The sequence below is a fragment of the Bidens hawaiensis genome, unplaced genomic scaffold (genome assembly GCF_021521415.1).
Source record: "Bidens hawaiensis isolate Kalapana, Puna unplaced genomic scaffold, B.hawaiensis_p1.1 tig00006386_1, whole genome shotgun sequence".
Classification (NCBI taxonomy): domain Eukaryota; kingdom Viridiplantae; phylum Streptophyta; class Magnoliopsida; order Asterales; family Asteraceae; genus Bidens; species Bidens hawaiensis.
In genome coordinates this window covers 125,829-145,074 of record NW_027491428.1, presented here as the reverse complement: position 1 = coordinate 145,074, position 19,246 = coordinate 125,829, and the positions used below count along the sequence as shown (strand labels likewise).

At 42.8% G+C, this 19,246-nt stretch overlaps 1 protein-coding gene and 1 pseudogene across 1 annotated transcript; one reads left to right on the top strand and one right to left on the bottom strand.

The window, feature by feature from the left end:
* The first annotated feature begins 5,857 nt into the window (after positions 1 to 5,857).
* Positions 5,858 to 8,092, top strand: LOC143632204 (cell division control protein 2 homolog A-like). The gene is made up of 8 exons (XM_077100776.1): positions 5,858 to 6,032; positions 6,117 to 6,301; positions 6,366 to 6,486; positions 6,602 to 6,775; positions 6,851 to 7,014; positions 7,628 to 7,715; positions 7,846 to 7,899; positions 7,977 to 8,092. Exons 1-8 carry the CDS (start codon positions 6,024 to 6,026, stop codon positions 8,064 to 8,066), a joined length of 885 nt encoding a protein of 294 aa, XP_076956891.1. The 5' UTR covers positions 5,858 to 6,023; the 3' UTR covers positions 8,067 to 8,092.
* Positions 8,093 to 9,116: 1,024 nt separating this feature from the next.
* On the bottom strand, positions 9,117 to 12,117 carry LOC143632203 (FT-interacting protein 3-like; annotated as a pseudogene).
* Positions 12,118 to 19,246: the final 7,129 nt, after the last annotated feature.

Here is a 19,246-nt window from a genome sequence, read left to right as displayed (position 1 = left end):
TAGGCCTAAGACGCCACGTATAGTCCTATACGTGTCGTCTAGAACCCCATATTATCAGCAGACGCCTGCTAAGATGCCCACTTTCAAATTTCAAAACTCCCGCGCGAACGACCGAGCATCCACACACGAGCCTATATCAGACGGAGACCGGAATACCAAACGAGCCGACGAGATTTCACCCGACACCGACACGATATGGAGGTAATTTTTTAATATTATATTAGTGATGATGATTAGGTTAACATGATGATTAATATGTGTTGTTGATGATATGATGATGTTGATTATGTTGTTTGGATGGATAAAACTGTCGGCCGGACTCAGGCTGTAAAACGGCCGGAGTCCGGCCGTCGGTTTACTTGGACTGTCAGACGCGGCGTATAGCTCTATACGTCGCGTCTGATATATTTTTTTCTGTTTTTTTAATAATAATAATAATAATATTATTATTATTAATATTAATATTATTATAAATATTATTAAAAATATTATTATAAATTTTATTATCAATATTTATTACTAGTATTTATTATTATTATTAATATTTTTATTATAATTATTATTATTATTATTATTATTATTATTTGTTATAAATATTATTAATAATATTTATTATTAGTATTTATTGTTATTATTAATATTTTTATTATAATAATTATTATTATTTGTTGTAAATATTATTATAAATATTATTATTAATATTTATTGTTATTATTGTTATTATTGTTTTAATTATTATTATTATTTTTTATTATTATAGTTTGTGGACGACGAGATTGAACACGAGCTCGAGCAGCTCGGGCAGGGCGAGGGGCAGGCCCGCGGGGCCGCGGACCCCCCGAGGGCAACAACGTGTTGCTCACCTACCCTCATGTGCAGTTCGCTGAGGGTTCGGACGCCCACACACGATACATTCGCTTACGCCAGATGCACCCGTTTCCCAGCACGATTATTTCCTGGTCGTTTTTGAAGTCCTGTGACGCGCACCAGCGGGCGGCTGAGTACATTGGACATGATACGCCCGGGAGCCGATGCTTCAGTATGCCGCTATCAGCTCACCGGGAGCTGACACTGGAGGTTTACTCCACGATACGCGTTACGTAAGTTTACTCCATATTGTTATGTTTTTAATATATTATATTATATTATATTATTGCAGGCCTCGCGCGCCTGGTACGCCAGAGATTCAGATGAGGGTGCCTGGCGCCGATACGACACAGTCGGAGGTTTACTTCCGAATGTTCGGGCATGACGTCCATCTCTCGATGGAGGAGTTCGCGGTTGCTCTGGGCTTATACACCGTGCAGGAGGTACGCAGCCCGATATACACGGAGAGCATCCACCAGATGCCGGAGGACGAGCTATGGGTATGGTGGCGGGTCATCAGGGATCACGACTTCGGGGATAGGACCTTGGGCACCAGTTCCAAGGTCTCGTCTATTAGGGACCCGCTGCACATGTACGTTCTTAAAATGTATTCTATTGTTTAGTACAACGTAATATATATTAATAATATAATATTATATTATAATATAATATAATATAATATAATATTATTATTATTATTGTTAATAAATTATATTATCTTATATTACACAGGTACCTTCACAGGCTGATTGTGATGTCCATTGCGGGTCGCAATCAGGGCGCGGATCACTGCAGCCTACGCGACTTGTTTTTTTTGAGGTGTCTGCTGACTCACAGGCACTGCAACCTCGCTAGGGGGTTTGCAGACTATTTTGTCGCCTACCAGTTCAGGCAGGGACGAGGGTCCTTGATGGGTGGCAGGTACGTCACCCAGCTTGCGATATCTCTGGGCCATGGAGACCTGGTGGACGGCCTGCGTATCACTCCGACCCGTCCCCGCCCGCTGGACCGCCAGCGTTGCGGCGGCATGCACATTGTGCGTTCGTTCCCCGGGCCCCACGGCCTGCGGGACCGACTGGTGGCCGGGGCGGGGGCACGTGCGCCTTACGTCCCGGTGCCTTTAGTCGAGCCTCCCCCGATCTCGGCACCGGAGGTGGAGCTTGTACATGAGCCTGTCGACGCGGGGGAGGGGGCCGGCGGGGATCCTGACGACGGTGGTGCCGGACGTGAGGATCCGGGCGCATCTCAGGTACGTTTTAATATATTATCGTTTTATCGTTTCTTTTAATTCGACTTCGTATTAAACGTATTTCTGTGGTTTGGTTGTTAGGGGCCGACGCAGCACGTTCCACGCACATATCGCGCGGTGCGTCTGGGTCCCGCCACCGACGCTAGGTTGGAGGCCCTAGAGTTGGAGATGAGGCGGATGTCGCGCCAGACGGATTGGCGGATGAGCCAGATTTCGCGCCAGATCGACTGGCTTGTTGCCAGTCGGGTAGCGGAGCTGTCTGGACAGCAGTACACCGTGCCACCGCCACCACCCCCAGTTTTGACCACGAGGCGAGCACGTCTGGCGTGAGACACGGACGGAGCGACGACGTGGATGCCCCGGACGGTTCGGGGCCGAGGCGCAGGGGAGAGGACGACGCCGACGTTGGCGACGCGTTCGGGGGGCTCGTGGGCCACGATGACGACATAGGCATGGACATGGGGGACTTTACGTAGATTTTATGTTTTAGTTGTCGTATTTTCTTTTATTTGTACAGATTTAACAATGATTTTTGGTATATATATGTGTTAACTGTTTTTCATCGAAAGGATATTAAATAATAAATATATAATGATAATAATAATAATAATAACAAAATAACAAAGAAAAAAAATAAAAAAAACATAATAAGACAAAATTAGTTGGATTTTCTAGGAACACCGGCCTATACGCTGCGTATAGACCTATACGCGACGTATAGGCCCGTGTTTTAGCAATTGGGCGGTGTCGCTAGAAAATCCGTAAATAAAAGAGAACGATGGTATGCAAGGACATTCCATTTTGGATCGTGGATCATAATTATGATATTTATTGTTTGTGACCATGATTGATTGATACATAAATTTAAAAATAAGTGTCATTAGACTCATTATTATTATCTATAGTACAAATGAGAAGTTTGGCGTCGCATAACCATGATTGGTTCATGTGGCACCGTATGATTGGATCAAGCAATTTATTATGTTTTTTTTAAATTTAATAACTAAACGATTATTCATGTTGACTTGTCGTCACAACGTCCGGGACCGACAACGTTCGGGTTTTAGCTTTGGTACTGTCACAAATGTAATCAAAACTGATCGAATTCGCATAGACTCACTGCGTTTTGTTTTAGTTCCGATACTGTAACGAAAACTGACCGGATGCCGATTTTTTTTAGTTATGGTATCGTAATGAACGTGACGGAAACCGACCGAATTTGCGTATACTCACCGCCTCAACGTCCGAAATCGACAATGGCCGGTTTTACCATCACTCGAGTTTAACGATCGACAGTGACCGGTTTTACCATCACTCGAGGTTTTACCATGTCCGTCTTTCTTCTCCTTCTCTTTTTCACATCAACCAGTATCGTATATCCTTTATCAATGCAACTTAAAATCATGATAAAGAAATCATAAACATCAGTATTTCGTACCATACCTTATTAAAGCCACTAACACATTAATTTAATTTTCATAAAATAAAAAGAGACCATATTTTAAAGTAGCTTATAGCTTATTTTCTATTATTTGATAAGCTATTTTTAAGTGTTTTGGATTAGCTTATATATATTCTACAAGTTGATAATAAGTTGTTAAATCTATCATTCTTTAATTTGTTATAGTAATAAGTTACTTCAATAATTATTAATCCACCACCATTTTCAAATAAGCTTCTTCAAATTAGCTTATAAGCATAAGCTTAAAAAGCTAAATCAAACACAAGTTAAGTTTATTTTATAAAAAAACTATAAGTTTTGTTAAAACCCCCCTATATAAGTTCATTTGTTTCGTTACATTCCACATTAATGGGAAAGAAATAGTTATAAGTAAAAAGAAAAATAAATAATATGTGAGTGATTATTAATGCAATCACCATTTTTCCATTTCAATATGGTATCTTCAACCAACTTGTCTTCCCCCAAAACCTAGCACCAGAGGACTCTCGTCTTCGTATTCGTCTTCTTCTTCCACACAAAAGCTTCATCGCAGCAGGTATGCTTTCAACTCTCAACTCTCAAATTCATCTAATCCAGTTTTCGAGCAGTTTCTATAGATTATTATAACTTTGAATTTGTTGATTAGTACGCATTTTGCTTTGAATATCTTATTAAACGTTACCGATTCAGAACGTACGCCATTACATGTGCTTGTTGACTTAATTGACGTGTAGTTTGACTGATGTTGATTATAGATGCTTAACTTTTGCGCCTTTTGCACATTTTGCAATATCGTTGTTGTGAGAAACGTGGCTGATTTCACTGAGTTTGATTGGAGATTCATATATCTAGGTTAAATTGAGTTTAGGTATGAAGATTGTGTTATTTGGGGGAAATGTGAATATCATATGCATTGAAATGTTTAGCGGATAGTAAACACTGTTTGATTTAATTGAAATGCAGAATAAGCTGTAAACGAACCGGAAAGAAGTTCGTTTATGTTCGTCTGTTTAATAAATGAACCGGAGATGAACAAAAAACTTTCGTTCGGTAAGCTTAACGGACGAACATGGACCGAGGCCGCGTTCGTTCAATAGTGTTCGTGAACGTTCGTTAATGATTATACTTTTTGAAGTTAATATGTAATCGTTTATGTTCGTTTGTTCATTAGAGTCGTTTATGTATGTTTGTTTATTAATGTTCATTAGTGTGTGTTAGTGTTTGTTTGTCCATTACTGCCCATTAATGTTCATTAGTGTCTGTTAGTGTTCGTTTGTCCATTACTGTCCATTAATGTTTATGTGTTCGTTTGTCCATTAGTGTCCATTAGGGTCCATTAGTGTTTGTTTGTCCGTTAGCGTCCGTTTACAATATTAACGAACGGACACAAATGGACACGAACAAACTCAATTCCTTAATGGACGGACACGGACAAGAATTTTTGTTTGGTAGAGTGTTCGTGAACCGCCCGTTTGTCCAACAAAAGCTTAACGGACGAACATGGACAATGTCTCGTCCGGTTCGGTTCGGTCGTTTACAGCCCTATGCACAAATGTCATTGCTGTTTCAATTAGTGTATTTCTTATATATGATTTATTATTGACTCTAACAACAATGATATTTGTGATTTTTTAATTTAAATCAAACAGTGCTTTACTAGCCTCCAAGCAGTTCAATACATATCATACGCATTAGTCATTGACTGAAATCAGTAAAAACAGTGATGTTTCACACGACGATAAGATCACGAATTGTGAAACATTACGTTTTTTACTGATTTCAATCAAAGATTAATGCCAATGATATGTATGGAACTGTTTGGACATTGGAGGCTAGTAAAAAACTGTTTGATATAATTGAAATGCACAAATGCCATTGTTGTTAAAGCCAAAAATAATATATAATAAAGACACAAAATGAAACAACAATGACATTTGTGCATTTCAATTAAATCAAACAGTGTTTTACTAGCCTCTAAACAGTTTCGTAGATATCATTGACATTTCTCCCAAATAATGCAATCTTCGTGTCTAGAGTCTAAGAGTCAATTTGGACTGAATCTCTGATCGAAATCAGTAGAAACGGTGATGTTTCTCACGACGATAAGATCGCGAAATGTGCGAAACTTTAGCATCTACAATCTAGATAAATGAAAGTACACTTCAAGCAAGTCAATCATCACTTGTAGTCATGCAGGTTCTGAATCGGTAATGTTTGTTATCATTTTCACTGAAATGCACAAATGGTATTGTTGTCTGATAATTTGATTTAGTGTGTTTCTTGACATGATTAAGTATTCGTCTGCTAGATGTTGTTTAGTTGGATCATGGATGTATTCACCTCTGTTTGTTTGATTAAAGCTCTTGATTTCATGTCATTTTAGTAATATTGAAGTTTCTCATATTGTGTTATTAATTTCTGCTGTTTGGATGTAGATACAGTTGAGTTCATATCAGGTAACTTTTGATGGACCAGGTATGATAATGCATTCCAACTTTTTATGTAAGATATATCAGATGTGTTGCTTCAGTAGATTTTAATATGTTTATAAAACTGTAGTATGAGAAGGTTGAGAAGATTGGTGAAGGAACGTATGGTGTGGTTTACAAGGCGCGTGACAAACTTACCAATGAAACAATTGCTTTGAAGAAGATTCGTTTGGAGCAAGAAGACGAGGGTGTCCCGAGCACAGCTATCAGAGAGATTTCACTTTTGAAAGAGATGCAACATGGAGATATTGTCAGGTAATTCGTTTATATGTATTTTTCAGTTTACGATATGTAGTGAATGCTGACATTTTGGTGATAGGTTGCATGATGTCGTGCACAGTGACAAACGGTTGTATCTGGTTTTTGAGTATCTGGATTTGGATTTGAAGAAGCATATGGACTCATGTCCCGAGTTTTCAAAGGACCCGCGTCTCGTAAAAGTAAGTTAAAAGACTTAATGCATTAAGCACACACGTCTTACATTGATCTATTTGATGGCTAAGAAATTGATGATTTGATTCTATCTCACATTATGTTATGTTGATCTACATGCAGATGTTTCTATATCAGATCCTACGTGGCATTGCTTATTGTCATTCTCATAGAGTTCTCCATAGAGACTTAAAACCTCAAAACCTTTTGATTGATCGTCGTACCAACGCGTTAAAGCTTGCAGATTTTGGATTGGCCCGAGCCTTTGGCATCCCTGTCAGGACCTTCACACACGAGGTAGTTTATAATTTTAAATATAGACATAGATGTTATAACTTCTAACAGTAACCACAAGAATTATTGTTTTTTTAGGTGGTTACACTGTGGTATAGAGCACCAGAGATTCTTCTTGGATCCCGTAATTATTCTACTCCTGTGGATGTGTGGTCGATCGGCTGCATATTTGCTGAGATGGTCACCCAACGACCACTCTTTCCTGGAGAATCTGAGATTGATGAACTTTTCAAGATTTTCAGGTTTTATCCTATTAAAACTGTGATTTAATAAATAAAGACAAGTTATGTTATTTTCTTTTTATCAGAAGATATTGTCATATCCCTCACTCCTTTCGTGCAAAATGATATTCTAATTGCTTCTGATTATAGCTAGAATAATTATATGCATATATGCCACTATTGGTTTCATTAAGTGAAGCTGATCATTGTATGATTAATGGTGGCAATTTTGACTCATTTCTTATTATATACTACTTAATTTTATCTTTAACAGGCCAAACAAATTATAAAAAAATTAGCTTAAAAGTAAGGGAGTCATATGTGTGGAACAACTTTTATGCATAAAACCTTCTAAATCATTCCATTCAAAAAGATAATCATTTATTGAAATGATATAATTATATTTTTTGTAACCATACATGTTACCCTAATTACATATAGAAAGTAGAAGCATTAGTTGTTTTTTACAACAGTGTTTTGGGCTAGTGACTCAGTTCGCTCGACCTGCATTCATATCGCGACTTTTGCTGTATATATGATTAGTATCTAGTAAACACATGATCAACATTGTTTTAAGAGTCTATGAACATGTACACATGTTCTCTTCTCATTCGCATCGTTTCTTTAATCATAGAATCATGGGAACTCCAAATGAAGATACATGGCCCGGTGTGACTGCACTACCCGACTTTAAGTCCGCCTTTCCAAAATGGTCATCAAAGGTGATCAATCTTTTTCTTTTATACCAGCAATTTCTTTAATCTTTAATATTCTATTTCATTTTAAATGATTGAAAACTTGTGATTATAAAAGAATTTAATCGCCAATAGTGCATCCTTTTCTTTTCTTCAGGACCTGGCACCCATTGTCCCAAATCTTGAAAAAACCGGTCTTGATCTCTTACGCGTAAGTATAAACAAGTCGCCACTTTAGTTTTCATAAATTCTCCCACTGATTTCAAGTATCATTGCAATTATTTTCAGAAAATGCTGTGCTCGGATCCAAGTAGAAGAATTACAGCCCGGATTGCACTGGAGCATGAATACTTCAAAGATATCGGGTCTCTGCCATAACTCACCAAACCGAATCCCTTTTTAAGGTTTTGCTATGTGAGATAGATATGTGTGGCATTTTTAGGTTATCATTTCTTCTACCTACTTAGGACAGGTTAATTTGTTAAGGCATGCTAAGCTAAGCCATTGTCGAGCTGGCTTGTGCGTGTCGCCTTGTTTCTTTCATCTGAAACCCTAAAGTTTCAAATTCTGCTACGGTTTTCTTGATGGACATATCATCATGTTTTGTTTCCTTTCAACGGATTTGTTTGGGTGTGCATTTTGCGTGTGTTATTCATTTAGTTAATGGAATTGAATTTAAATGATGTCAACCAATGTGCTTTTGAGGCCTTCATATCACATTTTATAACTACCCACGAGAACCCGCCATCCAACTCACGGCCTGCTGACACACTGATGTCTTTAAGGGGTTAGAGGTCGAAATAAGTAGAAATTGGCTTCAAACATGAGACCATATTGTATTTGATCTTAAATAGTCTACAGAACTAGAGGTGTAAACAAGCCGAGCCGAGCTCGACCAGTTAGCTTAACAGAGATTAAGGCTTGAGCCTAACTCATGGAATTTTCAAGCTTTAAGTCAGACTCGTTTATTATTTATTTGTTATTTTATGTATACAACTATAATTGCAGTTATACTAATATATATACACAACTATAATAATATGTACAATAATATTTATTATTAAATCCACTATATTATACTTGTATAAGTGATAGGCTTGTTAATGATTGCATGTCTAGTCGATAAGTCGAAATCGATATATGAAGCTTATGCTTGAGCTTGTTTATTGAGTGTGCTTCAATATAGGCTTGACCTGGTTTAAGTTCGGCTTGATTTGAGCAGCTTTTAACAAGCCGATATCGTGCAGGTTATGCTTCACTTTGCTTTTACACTCATGCATATACAACAACACTCCATTTACAAACAAGGCCAACAGTTTTCTGCATAGTTCAAATCATATGCAAATTTACAATTTTTTTTTACCAAAGTCGAGTTTTCAAACAATCCAACTGCTCTCAGTGCTTTCTGAAAAAAAAGAAAACCACACATCATAACATGCTATCAGCACACGCTGGAAGTCGTCTAAAGAAGTTCATAAATGCAGGTGGCAACCCACCACGAAACCGCGGGTGTCTCATAACATAAAACCCAGTCAGCGTCACGAGCACTTGTAAAGGCGTATAATATACCACAAACGCAGCCACGAGACTAAACACCATGAACATAAGTGTAGCCCGTGGGTCCCGCCAGCTAAACAGTCCCTGTACCCGTTCCCCTTGGCCCGCTATATCCCCGAGCACTGTTTGGGCCCGACCCGCAAGACTTCGTAACCGGTCATACCGTTGCCGGATAGTATCCAGGCTCCTAGATGACGGAAACAGGTCGAATTCCTCATCTAACTCGTTGGGGTGAACTGCGTCTGCGTGTGATAACCGCGTGTTCATGTGTGGTGGGTATTGTGGCCTAAACCAATAGTTCCTGAGCCCGGTAAGGAACATGAGCAAAAAACCTGTTGTTAGAATGAGTTCGGGCAGACACACGAGCATCACGAGCACGATATGAAAAAGCACGGTTATAACGGGCTTTTTCCATAAACAAATTTCCCGAAAGCGTTTATTCATCGCGAAAACCCCGTTTAAAACCGACATTAACCGATAGTAATTAGCCTTTGTTTTCCTCATACTCCATAAATCCGAGTTAGCGTCGGTCATATACTCAATGACTTCTTTCCTTAGTGGCGGTTCGGCTCGACTGAGCCGAGCCGCCACCGTCATAACCGCTTGGCGGCGGAGCATTTCCACCTTACCGACGCTAACGGCCTCACATAATGCATTTTTGGCAACAACGGTTTCGAGTACATAAACATTAAACTCATCCTTGATGTAGTTGAAAACCGAATCGCCAAATGCAATTCCCCCATTTTCTTAACACCCGTCGGGTGAAGAATTGGCAATGGGTATGAATGTGTATAAACCCGACCCGTTTCAAGTGTCGAGATTCTTATTCGAATCTTCCCGATTCTCACATCTTTCAAACTTGAGCAGTTGGAGCCGTTCTCGAGCTGAGAGTTATCAAAAACGCCCACGGTTAGAACCGTTGACGGGTCGAAAACTTCCCATGTGTACTGCTCGTTGAACCTTGGACTCAAACTATCGATAACGGTTCGGGTTCGGACCCATTTTTGACCGTATTTAGCAACACAGTATGCATCTGTCACCCCCATTCCGTCTCGGGTTTTCATAGGTATAAGACCACTAGCATTTAAGATACCGAGTTCCAGTGACCCGACTGCGGGCTTCCACAGTTGTTTTGCCGACGGTCTGAAATCGCTACTATACCGAGTTGACTCATCGAGCACGTGATACCCGCCTTCAAGACAAACCCGAAGTTGGAGCCGAGTTGCAAATCTACCATTATCACCACTTGGGTTATGAAGCTTAACCCATTGGGGAAGAACGGGCCGATCCTCGGCCCGTTTTTCAACACTGTTTAGCAGTATAAACACCTTCGCTAATGTCTCTTCCTTACCCGGCCCGATTCGATCTTCAATAGTAATAACTATACGATCGTCAAACGGCTCAGCAGCTACAAACATCAAATCCTCATTCCATAATGCATTCGCATTTCGCGCGTGAACCTGTCTTGTTTTCGAAATGCGGTTATCAATCTGTGCTTTTGCATGCACATTTGGAACCCGGGTTCTATCAGCCCACACGAGATCTTGTACCTCGATAACGTTAACCCGAACATACCAAAGTTTTGGAGAGTTGTAGACTTTTGACCGAGTGTACTTTGAAGCAACCGAGCTATCGACACCACTCGTTGCTTGGTCTACAAGAAACGCTTCGGGAAACGCTTCATCGGCTTGTGTCCCGAACCATACCGCAAGCGTTAGTTCACCTTTCGTTCGGTCACCCTTTATGCTCTCTAGCAGGTACCACTCCGGAGCTAACAGGCTCTCGGGTGGGACCCGTTTCGGGACATCATGAAGGTTCACGCGAACCATCCCGACAAAATCGTCTTTTATCATGTCTTTATCTTTAACCACAATGTCTAAAACCGTAGTTTGCAGTCGTTCCCGAGAGAACGCGAAAACAGTGTTCCATTCCGGGCTCGATGTTTTTGAAAAGTATTGTGTGGTTCCTTTGTAGTTCCCGACCCGTACTTCAACATACGGGTCGAGACTTCCCGTGTGGTTCCTTTCATGACCCGAACGAATAGGAACTGCATCGGCTCGACCAGGTCGTGAGTGCGGGCCCGTTGTTTATTATTTTTATTCACGACCCGACCCCCGATGACCTGACCGCCTCCAAGAAACGGGCTCGTTTCTTTGAGAGAATACTCCATTGGCTGTGATGAAGACCCTGAGTACATTTGGACAATTTTCGGTTGACTTTGATATTGACTTTGACTTTGGCTTTGACTTTGACTTCTCGTGACCTCTGGAGGAAACTGAGGTTCCTCGACAAAGTCCGGGTTTGGCAAGTGCCGAAATGTTTTTCGTGAACGTTTCGACTTGTTTCGACCATGGGAGGTAGTATCCGTTTGAGGAAATGGATCCAGAAATGGATCTGGGAATGGATCCTTCGACCCGTTTTGACCGTGGGAAGAAGTATCCATTTGAGGAATTGGGCCCGTGGATCTAACTATCAGGTCATCCGTGACAAACACTTTAAGGCCCAGTTCGCCTTTCACATGTGAAAAAAAGCTTCGTTTTTCTAACGGGTAGTGAAAAACAACCGCGTCTGAATAAGGGACGAATGTCGCCCCGTTAATATGAACTTTACCCATTAAGGACTTCGAGTCGGTTCCTTTATTAATGTGGTATATGCACGCGTCGAGTGTAAGGTTTGAGAGGTTATCCGGGTCGTTAATATTGAAATAAAACGTTTCGTTCCAATACGGGGCGAGATCGTTTTGTTTGACTGTGGTTCTGAACTTTTGACCATCGAAGTGGAGCTCAACACATGGGCTTGCGGAGCCCTGACCGTCTTTAGCCATAAGTCCATGGGCGCTTCGGACCTCTACTCCTAGCTTTAGATTGCTCATTTTGAGATTCTTCTCGGAGGACTTTTCACTTTTCACAAGCAATTTACAGGTGTATTTGAAGATTGCAGTATTTGGTAGTTAATCACACCTGTAAACAATATATTTAATCTTCTCAAACACAAACTCTTGAGTGAAAATATTTCATGGACACATGGAATCATCAAAAGAAGTCAAGGGCATGCGATAAAAACCAAACTGAAGCAAAAACCGATGATTTGGTTTTATGTTTTTGTAAAAACCGAACTTTTGGTTCAGTATTGGTTGTGCGGGTAACGATCCAAATTTATAATAATCCATTATTATTAAGTAACAAAAAGTTTTCAAGCCAAATTCATTATTTTGGCTCACTTTTTTTTTTCAGCCCACAATTTTCAAAATGGCAAAACCGAAAAAATCAAAACCAAACAGTACGCTTTCAAAACCTTAAAAGCTAAATTTCGGTGTTTGGTTCGGTTTTAGCTCAAAACCGACTCATGCACACCCATATACTTAAACGAAGACACCTAAAGTCAAAACTAAAATCAGATTCTTCAAACTGGAGCTCAATCCAGATATCAAGTCAACCGTTAACGTCCAAATGTTGAAAACACAATGAGCAAAAGAAAAGTAGAAAACAATCAGAAAATTAAAATGGATAGAAAGAGTTACCTCTTAATATGCTATCCTTATCCAGCTTATGAGCAGAAACTGGTGCATGCATATTTGGGTGCTGAATTTAAACATAACATGATGCATGAACATAATAAATAATATAGAAGAAGATGAAGTGGTTAGTTATATTCATCAATGGATGAAAGTTTCTGAGATTGTTCATTGAAGAGTTGGAGACGACGAATGTTTCTGTTAGAATATTTTATTCTCATGCTTCTTTTATTCAACTCTTCAATTTCATATGTACAAGAAATAGCATGGCAAATAGTTATTTTATTAAAGTTGAAGAGGTATGTACCCGCCTCAACACCAAGCAAGGCGGGTCAACCCACAAGATAAAGACATTATGAAGGCACAAAGCCAAAACCCAGGCGCATGGCGCATACAAAACATGCTCAGGCATCATATGCTCGCGCATCACATATGCGCGCGGCGCATATCGCATGCTCTTGCACATCACATATGCGCGTGGCGCACCAGCGCGCGGCGCATATCACACCTGCGCATGAAATATCTGCGCGTGAGAATAAAAAGAAGACTTCGCGCATCCTCAGGATGGGCGCATATCACACGTGCACATAATCAACCTCGTCCTTATCCAAATCAGGGTTAGGGCAACCTTGATTGTGCACGTCAGACAATCTTCTAGAAGGCATCTTTTTAAGGAGTAAGAATATGCTGATGTTGACAGCTGCCAAATGAAAGGTCGACAACTCAGCATGACACATGTGCTACCACATGATTACAACCAACGAGAAAGCGCCAGGTGTCCCAGAGGACACATGGCGCAGTGCGGTTGGAGGAGGCCAACGAGGCTGAGTCCAACCAGTGGAAACCCTAGCACTATAAATACAGCATCAACTCCACTTTGATGAGGCATTCATTCACACTCAATCATTGACAGTTACAAGCAGTGATATCACATTCAATCATATTGAATTATATTCACTCACAGTCAGTTACAGAAAAACACACAGTCACACATCATCAAGGGTATTCAGCGATTCAGCAATACTCTGGAGATTGACTTACCTACAAACATTATTATCTTCTCCAAAAGATACTGATTCTCACGCCGGAGGGTTACCCCAAAGAGGACCCCTCTGTCCCTTTCTGAGGGGTAAGTAACGGCGCTGTTCATTTTGTAGGTGGAAGAACTCGGATCCAGAAGAACCATCGGTGAAATAGTTTAATCACACCCGAGGAAAGTAGATCTGCTACCAGTGAGTAGATCCACGTTTCTTCATTGGCGCCATCCACTGTTACAAACGGCAATTACATCTCATCCAGATCTAAAAAATTCAATCACCATGGTTTCTGGAGTTCGTAACGTTGATCAAGCTCTGGAGGATATTGAACGTGAGGGTGTTAACGACGGACAGCAGGTTCTGAGGGTTCCGCGTGATTCTACGCGTACCACCAGCAACCGTCCCTTCGTCACAACCCCTCACGGCCAGACTGAAACTCCTCCAGACGATCGCACGTTACAAAATATGGCCGGCGCGAAGCTGAAGGGACCAATGGGTCCAGAAGATGAAGCAGACGATCCGAATGAATGGCTCATAAATGAGCAACGGCGTCTGATGGAAAAGTACACTGAAATGATCAAACAGAAGAAGCTAGCCGACCAAACACAAAGGCAAGCGATGGAGAAGCAGCCCACAAAAAGGCCGCGCGCGCCGGAAGAAGGGCATTCTGTTCACACTGCACACACAGAGTTCAGTGATGAAGAGGTGCATAGCATGAGAAAGACAAGGGATACTCATGCAGGAGGCTCGCAGCTCCGCGCGCCTGTGAACATGGCGCCAGGAGCCAGAGCAGATCCGGATCTGCACATGCCATACAGCCCACCGGTCAGAGGGCAAGTGGACGTAACCACACCCTACAGACCAGCCATCCTGGTAAAACACTCAAAGTTTACTGCGCGCATCGCGCAGGCTCCCATCCAGCATAAGACCAAGATGCCAAGTGGTCTGGGGAAATATGATGGCACGACAGATCCAGATGACTTTTTGCAAGGTTTCTATAACACGGGAAACCTAGAGAGCTGGACGATGCCAACATGGTGTCATATGTTTGCCCGCTGCCTCACGGGCGCAGCGCGAGTATGGTTCGAGAGCTTGCCGACAGGGCAAATTGATGGGTTCGAGGAACTATTAGAAAAGTTCCAGGCCCACTTCGTACAGCAGCGCAGGCACACGCGCGATCCTGATGACATCATGCACTGCATCCGCAGGAATGATGAAACGATTGAAGATTACATCACTCGTTTCAATCAGGAGTCCCTGGCAATCGGGGGCATAACTGAGCAGCTCCTGCGCGTGGCCTTTATACAAGGCGCGCGCAGTGATCAGTTACGACGAGCTCTCGTAAGCAAAGATGGTATGCCCACCACGTGGGCCAAGTTAATGGAGGCATCGCGAGTTTTCGCGAGAAATGAGAAACAGATTGCCCAAGATAGGGCAAGAGAAAGAGCGCATCAGGCTGAATCACCGCGCAGCAAAGAGAAGAGGGCCAAACAGAACTCTGTATGGTCCAGGTTGCAGCCAACAAGTTTTTCTTCCGCGGAAAAACAAGCGCAACCAAGCTCACCCCAGCCCCAAAAGGATGCTCGTAAACACGGGGAGGGTGACAAGAGGGAGGGCGGCAGAGATCCTAGCAGACCTCTGCCAAGAATATGGACTCCCCTCACTAAAACACCTTCACAGGTGTTAAGTACTGAGAATGTCCAATTCAAGCCTCCCAAGCAACTACACTACAAGGGGCCGCAAAACAGTGGTAAATATTGTGAATTTCACAGGTCCCCGGGCCACAACACCGACGCATGCCATCATTTAAAGGATGCGATCGAGAAGGATGTAAAGTCTGGCAGGCTGGCTCACTTGGTGAAAAACCAAAGAATAGAAGATGAGCAACCGGAGGGAGCCTCTGCCAGCAAGAAGTACAAAAGAATCTGTGTGGCTGAGGGGGGACGACAAGGGCAGACGTCAAGAAAGAGAAGCGCGCAAATTCACGGAGATTGGCGCGAGCAGCAAGTCATCTTCCCAAGAATCAGGGGAGGCCCTTCAATAAGCAGTCCTCTCGTTATTACCACACACATTGCTCATTACGAAGTGTCAAAGGTCCTGGTGGACACTGGAAGCGAATCTGACATTATGTATGAGCAGTGTTTCAGAAAGTTAGACCCGGCAGACCAAGCTCGGCTCGAAATTGTGAACGCACCAATCTGTGGTGTCTCAAATGAAATCATACATCCCCTAGGCCAGATTCAATTTGAACTAACTATGGGGGATGATGAGCACAAGCGAGCCGAAGTTGTTAACTTCTTGGTCTTGCCCACCACGTCATGCCACAATATGATCCTGGGTAGGGGAACAATTGCCCAATTTAATGCTGTACCATCGCCAGCGCACGGCGCATTGGGGATCCCTACACCAACAGGCGTAGCATTTGTTTACCGCGATCATTTGTGCGCAGTGACAACCACGCCGCGGGAAGGGAGAATGAAACTTCCAACGGAGGACAATGCGCCAGAGAAGTGGATTTTAAACCCAAAATTCCCCGACCAAACGGTCACAATTGGCGCTACCATTTCAGACGACACGAGATTGAGAGTGAAAAGGTTGCTCACAAAATACATGTCGGTCTTCGCGTGGCAACACTCCGATATGACTGGGGTCCCGCGAGACTTGGCGCAACACTCTCTTAACACGTTCAAGTCGGTGGAGCCAATTGCTCAGAAGAAGAGAATCATGGGGGATGAAAAGGCGAAGGCCATGAATGAGCAAGTTGAGGACCTGTTGCGCGCAAACATTATCCGCCCGATCCGATACCAGACGTGGGTAGCCAATCCTGTGATGGTAAAGAAAAGCAACGGGTCATGGAGGATGTGTATTGACTTCAAGGACCTCAACAAAGCATGTCCGAAAGACTGTTACCCACTACCAAACATCGACGCAAAGGTGGACTCCGTGGCGCCATTCAAACTCAAATGTTTCTTGGATGCCTACAAAGGCTATCACCAGATTCAAATGGCACCACAGGATGAAGACAAGACGGCCTTCAGAACCGACAAGGGTGTTTTTTGTTACACAAAAATGCCCTTTGGTTTAAAGAATGCGGGCGCCACCTATCAGAGACTTATGGATTCTGTTTTCAATGAACAAATCGGAAGGAATCTAGAAGTCTACGTTGATGATTTGGTGATCAAGAGCAGGGAGGAGAGACAAATGCTCAACGACATCGAGGAAACTCTTCAGCGCCTAACGGAAGTTAACATGAAGCTCAACCCGAGCAAATGTACTTTCGGCGCGGAAGAGGGGAAATTTCTTGGTGTAATGGTCACTAAGGATGGTTTCAAGGTGAATCCTGAGAAGGTGGAAGCCATCCTTGACATGCCTTCACCAGCCACCATGAAAGAGGTTCAGAAGCTGAATGGTAGATTGGTGTCAATCAATAGGTTCCTAGCTAACCACGCCAGCAAATCTACTCCATTCGTTAACACCTTGAGGAACTGTTTGAAGAAGAGCCAATTCAAGTGGACGCCTGAGGCTGAGCAAGCTTTCACTGAGATAAAAGAATGTCTCATTAAATTGCCAGCGCTCACAGCTCCACTTCCTGGCGAGACCCTTACATTGTACCTGTCAGCTGGAGACCGCGCGATCGGTGCAGTATTATTGGTGGATCGCAAGGGGATACAAACGCCGATATACTATGTGAGTCGGGTGCTCACAGACCCTGAGACGCGCTATTCCATCATGGAAAAGTTAGTTTTGTCGCTAACACACGCGTCGCGCAAGCTCCATAGATACTTCAATGGTCATCCTATTGAAGTACTGACTGGTTACAACATCCAGCAAGTCTTGCGACGTCCCGCGCTCTCCGGAAGGCTGACAAAGTGGGCGCTGGAATTAGGTGAGCACACGATCACTTATAAGCCCCGTCCAGCAATAAAGGGTCAAGTTTTGGCGGATTTCATTACGGAAATCCCAGAGGGAAAGATTGAAGAAGCTCAGCGCGAGGTAGACCCTCCGCGAGCAAATGATGAAGAAGATGTTTGGAGGCTATTCACTGATGGAGCCTCCAACAGCGAAGGGTCTGGCGCAGGTCTCAAACTGGTTGACCCTGATAATCATGAATATACTTATGCTATCAGGTTGGACTTCAAGAGTACCAACAATGAGGCTGAGTATGAAGCCCTGCTGGCTGGTCTGCGCATCGCGCGCAAGTTTGGGGTTAAAAGACTAGAGGCGCATGTTGATTCTTACTTGGTAGCTGCTCAGGTCAACGGCCTATATGACGCCAAGGAGAACACAATGCCTCTGTATCTAGAGCAGGCAAAAAAGCTCGTTGAGCAGTTTGACTTCTTCAGAATCATACACATCTCGCGAAGCGAAAACAAGTCCGCAGACGCGTTGAGTAAAATGGCATCAACTAATTTTGATCACTTTGGCAAAGATGTCAGGGTGGAAATAATGAGCAGCCCGTCAGTGCAAACGCAATCGGTCCTGGTAATTCATACAACTCCTTCATCCTGGATAACTCCAATAATGGAATTCCTGAAAGAGGGGAAGTTACCGGATGATCGCGCACAGGCGAGAAAGATAAGACACAAGGCGCAGAACTATGAACTACTTGATGGTACAGTGTATCGGCGCTCTTATCTTGGACCGCTCATGAAATGCCTGGATGCGGAAGAAGCAAGCTATGTGATTAGGGAGATTCATGAAGGAATCTGTGGAATTCACGCTGGTCCGCGCTTGGTGGTTGCCAAGGCGATGAGCTCAGGCTACTATTGGCCAGGCATGTACTTGGATGCGCTAAAAGAAATCCAAAAATGCAAGGCATGTCAGAGCCACGCGCCAAACACCATGCGTCCAAAGAACAACTTGATTCCAGTCACCTCCGCATGGCCTTTCCACAAATGGGCCATTGATATTGTGGGGCCCCTGCCGCAAGCGCAAGGGCGAGTGAAATTTTTGGTAGTGGCGATAGACTATTTCACAAAATGGGTTGAAGCCAAGCCACTAGCAAAAATCACAGCTGAGGCGATGAAGCAATTTATCTGGAGCCACATCATTTGCCGTTTTGGCCTTCCTATGGAAATTGTGAGCGACAATGGCAAACAATTCACTGACAGGAAGATGTCAAGCTGGCTCAAAGAATTGCACATCAACCAAATCTTCACGTCCGTTTACCATCCTCAAGGGAATGGCCAAGTGGAGCGCGCGAATCAAAGTTTACTAAATGGGTTGAAGAAAAGATTGGAGGGAGAATCCCATTCTTGGGTCGAAGAGTTACCTAATGTCTTGTGGGCGCACAGGACATTAAGCAAAACTAGCAATGGCGAATCCCCGTTCAGCCTAACCTATGGGACAGAGGCTATGATCCCAGCGGAAATTGGATGCCCATCCCATAGGGTACTCATGATGAGCAAAACTGATAACGACCGCGAAAGAAGATTGGACCTTAACTTGCT